At 29.5% G+C, this 6,000-nt stretch overlaps 1 protein-coding gene across 1 annotated transcript; it reads right to left on the bottom strand.

The window, feature by feature from the left end:
• Nucleotides 1-980: 980 nt before the first annotated feature.
• LOC122293349 (proliferating cell nuclear antigen) lies at nucleotides 981-3,037 on the bottom strand. Its single transcript, XM_043101903.1, has 4 exons — nucleotides 2,496-3,037; nucleotides 1,873-2,025; nucleotides 1,676-1,773; nucleotides 981-1,451 (listed from the first exon to the last, which is right to left on the bottom strand). The coding sequence occupies exons 1-4, from the start codon at nucleotides 2,812-2,814 to the stop codon at nucleotides 1,221-1,223; spliced, it is 801 nt and encodes a 266-aa protein (XP_042957837.1). The 5' UTR covers nucleotides 2,815-3,037; the 3' UTR covers nucleotides 981-1,220.
• Nucleotides 3,038-6,000: the final 2,963 nt, after the last annotated feature.

Below are 6,000 nucleotides of genomic sequence, written 5' to 3'. Positions count from 1 at the left end.
CATCTCTGTCTTTCCAATGCACGTCTGTTCTTAGCTTTGGTGTTCTGTTTAAACTTTTTATGTTCCTACTTGAGAGTCAGGAAAGCTTCATACATTGGAGTAACTCCTTTTTCTCTCTCGTCTCATGCCCATAGTGCCCGGTTTTCTTTTGTTATTTGGTTTTCATTTTTTTTTTTAGTCCTCTTTTTATTAATGAGGAATTTGAAAATTTGAAGTTCACATCAACCGCCCTCTGCCAGCCACCCATCTGTCTCATGTACCATTTGCTCGGTGACAAATCTGTTCTGACTTCCATTACCCGTGAGACGCTTTCGCTTTCAGCTAGAGATGCTCCAACAAACAAGGTGGGAGTGAAATATCTTCACCAACAACCTGAGTCCAATCAATATTTTCACAACCTGCTTTCCTCTCACAACTTTCAAGATTCTTTGCGGTTGTAACTTGTAATCAGTCTCTTCTCTGCCAAAAACATCACATTCATGGCGACCTTTTTCTTCTCCAATATGGCTATCCATTGGCTAAAACAAATCGTGAGGCTAGACCGCTCCATCGATGCCCATTGTAGGTCATCTAACCTTTAGGCTGCCTAACTGCTATCACTATATTCTAATTGTTTTTGTGATCAGAGAAAGAGTTTTTGTTACTTATAAATAAAAACAAAATCACGAATTAATTTTCGTATTAATATTAATTTTTTATATTTAAAATTTAAATTAATATTAATTTTTTATATTTAAAATTTAAATTAATATTATTTTCAATAAAATTTATTTTTTGACCAATCACATTAAATTAATACATATATTAATATACAATTGTGCTTGCAATTAGATTTTTTTTTTTAAAGAAATAATATTAAAAGTCTAAAATGTGCCAACGCCGTATAATTTTTTAAAATAGATAAATAGATATGAAATGTGAAAAAAAAAACTAATTTTTTATTAGTAAATTCTATTCTTTTTTAAAAAAATTACACATAATTTACACACTCTACAATTATATATAACATTAATTTTGTGATTATAGGGCCCACTTGAGATTTGACAAAAAAGTTCATAAAACAAGAACATACTCGTCACTTGACATAATAGAATTACTCTAAACAACAAATAGATTGCCCAGAAAGATTAAAAAAAAAAGCCAAGATGAGAATGCATAACAAAAATCCTCAAAATGGGTTTTAAAACACAACAATTGAGTTGTGGGCAAAAGCGTAGCACCTAAGCTTGAGGCCTCGTCTCGTCTTCCTCCTCTTCTATCTTAGGAGCCAAGTAGAACCTAATATAACCCATCTCTGCAATCTTGTATTCAACCACGACAGGCAGCTCTGAAGACAAGCTAATTGTAACCATGCTCGATAAAGGTGTCGCCTTTGTGAAGGAATTCATGTATCTCAGCGCAAACGTCAGGGATACTGGCTCATTCATCTCAATGATCGTTGCTTCTTCTGGCTGCATTTTTTTCATATAAATTAACAAACCCACCATGAGATACAAGTTTCACATTGCAGTGCAAAAGTCTTAAAAAGCAGTATAGCCATGCTCAAGAGGTGCTATAATTGTAATAATCGCATGCTCAATAGACAATTGTCACTGTTAATCCATGGATTGGAAGAAATTTGCTCAATCCAATTCAGAATAAATATTTCCTAATAATTACACTATAAAGAGCATACCTTGTCTACTGTGGTGTTTTGCCTGCAAACAATATTTGCAGTTCCAATATCACCTCTTGTAGAGAACTTCACACCTTCCTTAGTCACAGAGATGACAACTGCAAGACACATTGACCCAAAATGTTTAGTGATTCACTAATGGAAAGAGCAACTGAAAAAACAATGAACCAATTAATCCAACAACAGAGCCACAGTACCAGTATCACCAATGCTGCTGAGATCTTTGCAAATCCTAGCAAACTCAGCCGAAGGCATTCTAACAATAGCATGGTATTCTGCCTCTGGAATTCCAAGGTGCTCACTATCGATGTCCATCAGTTTCATTTCAAAATCAGAAATTTTGTCTTGAGCTTTAGTCCAGTACCCATTTGGAAGCAGAACAATCCATCAAAACAAGAACATGTCGGATAAAAAAACAGGACACAGTAAAAAAACCGCAGTCTCAAGTTATTTAAAACTTTTTTAAAGAAAAAAAATGTTTTTTTCTCATTCCAATTGCAATAAATGTTCATCCTTAAATTTTCTCAGAAAACCTTTCAGTGCTAAGAAAGGGGGAGAGAAAATAGAACTTGAGCTAACAGAAGGACTTTTGCCATAATTTTTCTCGCAGCATAACTGAAACATAAATATAATTAAATTTCATAGCTCTTTCGTTTCCCAACATTTTTACAGCAACCAAACACGGCAATATGTGTCTACTAAACATCTAAATAGAAACCACCCAGCTACTTGAAAACCGTAACTAGAAGTAAAACCCAGCAGCATTCTCAAATTCGAACATGACCAGATTAAGAATTTACAGAACCAAAAGAACACTTACTAGGGCTCTCAAACATGAAGGTGACGGTGTCGCTGCCATCGTCGGCCTTGATGGTGATGATGTCATCGTTGCCAGCGCACTTGAGCATCTTGGACATGTTGTTGAGGTTCATGCCCATGGAGATGTTGCGGTCGCAGCGGTAGTGCTCGAAGCCCTCGGATCTAAGGAGCAGAGACACCAGCGCGACGTGGCTCGAGTCCATGGCCTGGAGCGAGAACCCGGTAGCAGAGCAGTCGAAGTTGGCATCATTCACCAGGTCCTTGATGGCCTCCATAACTTTCTTCAGGAGCGAACCCTGGACTAGCCGGAGTTCGAGCATTTTTCTTGACTTCGAGAGAAGTAGGGTTAGGGTTAAGGCCTGGTTTTTTTTTTTTTTTTTCAGAGGACAGCAATGGTGGGCAAATCGGTTCGGTCAGTCGGTCTGGTCGGTTTATATAGACGTCGGAGGGGTTAGTGGGAAAGTCCTTTCGAATTTGTAGGGTTCAATTGGCGGGTTTCAGTTGAGTGTGGACATTTCGTTCCCGCCAGACTAAATTTCGGAAAGAGTGATGCAAGGTGGTATTAGGGATGCTGCCACCGCTAGGCAAATTTATTTTTTATTTTTTTAATTTTTTTTAATATTTTTAAAAAATAAAAAAAAAATTTATAATAATATTAAACAATTTTTTTTAATCACTTAAAAAAAACCAACAGTAACCTCCAACGGAAGCCACCGGTAATGGCCAAAGCATTTTCCATATCAAATATATAATTCTAGCATAATCCTTATAAAAAAATAGATTGAAAAAAGTAATTTATATATAGTCATAAACTGTATAAATGTTGTATAATTATTTTAAAAAATTATAGAATATTATTAAAAAATTAAGTTTCTATTCATATATGTTTTGTATTTATTTATTTTTTTTAAAATAATTACACAGTATTTATACACTCACGTCTGTAAATATCATTTTTTTAAAATTATTCTTGATTAGTAAAATCCATTTTTTTACAAAAAATTTATACAAAATTTAGCTATTTGAAATTTATACCTAACATTACTCTTCAAATATATGCATAAATATTTTATAAAAATGTACATCTCTTAAAAAAAAAGTAAACTTTTTATATTTTTTATAATAAAATCTATTTTTTTTATAAATAACTTGCACAAGATTTGTGCATTTTATATTTATATATATAATTTCTCTTTTAGAAAGTATACGATATTTTGCGTGTCTATCAAGTTGTTATCTCTTGCTGCTCTCATTTTGTTATTTAAGAAAAAATAAATGATTTAGTTACAAAATATCTTATAAAAATAAATTTATAACATAATTTAATATTTGTAACATTATCCTTAAAAAATTTACAAAACAAATAATTATTATACTTTTATCTCATTATAAGGTCCAGATTGGTTACATAAAATTAAAAATTTGATCTCAACTCATCATTATAATTTTTTTAAATCTCCATACAAAATATAATAAATAATTTAAATTTTTCATATCCCAATACAAAATTATATTACAACAATATTTTATTTACTATTATTTAAAACATCTCATCTCATGTGCAGTCGTATGAACTTATCAAAAAAAAAAAATATCTCATCTCATCTGTTTAACTAAGCGGGACCTAAGGCAAACCCCGATCATGCTTGGATTTCAACTACTTGTGCTTGCAACTAAGGTTCGGTCTAATAAGTGAGATAAGAATTTTGAATTTTAAGATAATAATATTTATTATATTTTAATATTATTATTCTTATAAAATTTAAAAAAGTGACAAAAAATTTAAATTATTTATTATATTTTATATAAAAATTTGAAAAAGTTGTAATAATAAGACGATAATTTAAATTTAAAATAAAAATTTTATAATGTCAAACCGAACCTAAAGCTCTATTTGAGATGTATAATGAGAAAAAATATTTATAATCGTAAATTATGTAACTGTCGTGTAATTATTTTTAAAAAAATAATAAAATTTAAAATTTATATTAAAAATTTAATTTTTTAATAATAAATTTCATTCATTTTTAAAATAATTACACAATATTTACTTATTACATAATTATATCTTGAATTATTCTATACAACTCATGTGCGGCCTGAAGTTAGCCAAACCCGAGCTGCCAGGCACGTGCTAAGCTATATTTGTCAAACTTTCCCCGCGCCCAATGCGGGAGGTTGGCGGCTACCTGCCTGGGTTACCCAACCTCGGTGCTTGAGTTGGGCACTGAACACCTCAAATTCTTTTTGTTTTATTTTAATATATTTTCAATTTTTTTATTTTTCTAAATTTTATATTTAAAGTTGTTATTTTTTCCTAATTCTAGTTTATACTTTATATATATTTTTGGATTTAAAAAAAAAAAATGTTTTATTTTCTTCTTTTAATTTTTCCAATTCTCTTAATTTCATATATGGCTTAATAGGTTTAATATTTTTCAGTTTTTTTAATTTTAGTTTTCACGTTTCCGCTTATTTTCTAATTTATTTTGTTTACTTTTATATTTTAAAACCATTTTATGTATTTTATAATGATATTTAAATATAAATTTATTTTTATTATTTTAACCATGTGGCATCCTCATCAAACTTTTCTTGAAAGATCTAACAAAAGATTCTAATTGAAAAAATTACATATATGAGAATTAAAATGATAAAATTAAAAAAAAAAACCACTTCATTTAAATTAATCAAAACTCACTTAATTTAATTTAACTTATGACTTTGCAACGTGCCATACATCAATTTATTTATTCTTTCTATACACAATTTAATTCTTTTTTTAAATCATTAATTATTTTAAATATTACTTATAACTACTAATAAATTTACAATATTTTCATATCTTTTAACATTTACAACTTTTGTTGTATGCTAGTGTGATTTCAATTTTTTCATTTACAACAAATAACAAAATTAACCCAAATAAAAATGAAAAAGGGAAGTTAAAAGATAAGAGTATATTATGAGAATATTTTCAAGCCTATGGTAGAGGGCTGAAAAGAAAATAGATGAAGAGTGAATATGATTATGAATGAAAGGAGGAGAGAGAAACAAAACAATAAAATATTTTGTAACGTTAGATACAGTTCTAAGATGTACAAACTCAATATATTTTTTTAAAAAGAGTGAGATTCATCATTAAAAAATTAGTTTTTTCATGCAGATTCAATATTTTTCTATTTTTTAAAGGGATTGTGCAAGACTTATATATTATAAGACTGCAACTATCATTTCTCATATTTTGTAAGAGTTTTACTACATACAAGCAAAGTCGTGTACTAATCTACGTACCAATACTGATTCATTCATACTTAAATTTTAAATTAGCATTATTTTCAATAAAATCTACTTTTTGTCCAATCACAATAAATTAGTGCACATATTAATGCACGATTGTGCTTACAACTAGATTTTTTCATATTTTGTAATACTAAATACAAAATTTCTCATACTTTGCAGTATAATTTAATGGTGAGTGGCAAAAATGCAAAATGGATTTTTTC

Source organism: Carya illinoinensis, chromosome 14 (genome assembly GCF_018687715.1).
Source record: "Carya illinoinensis cultivar Pawnee chromosome 14, C.illinoinensisPawnee_v1, whole genome shotgun sequence".
Classification (NCBI taxonomy): domain Eukaryota; kingdom Viridiplantae; phylum Streptophyta; class Magnoliopsida; order Fagales; family Juglandaceae; genus Carya; species Carya illinoinensis.
Note: the sequence above shows the minus strand (reverse complement) of the source record. Positions and strands in the feature narration are given on the sequence as shown.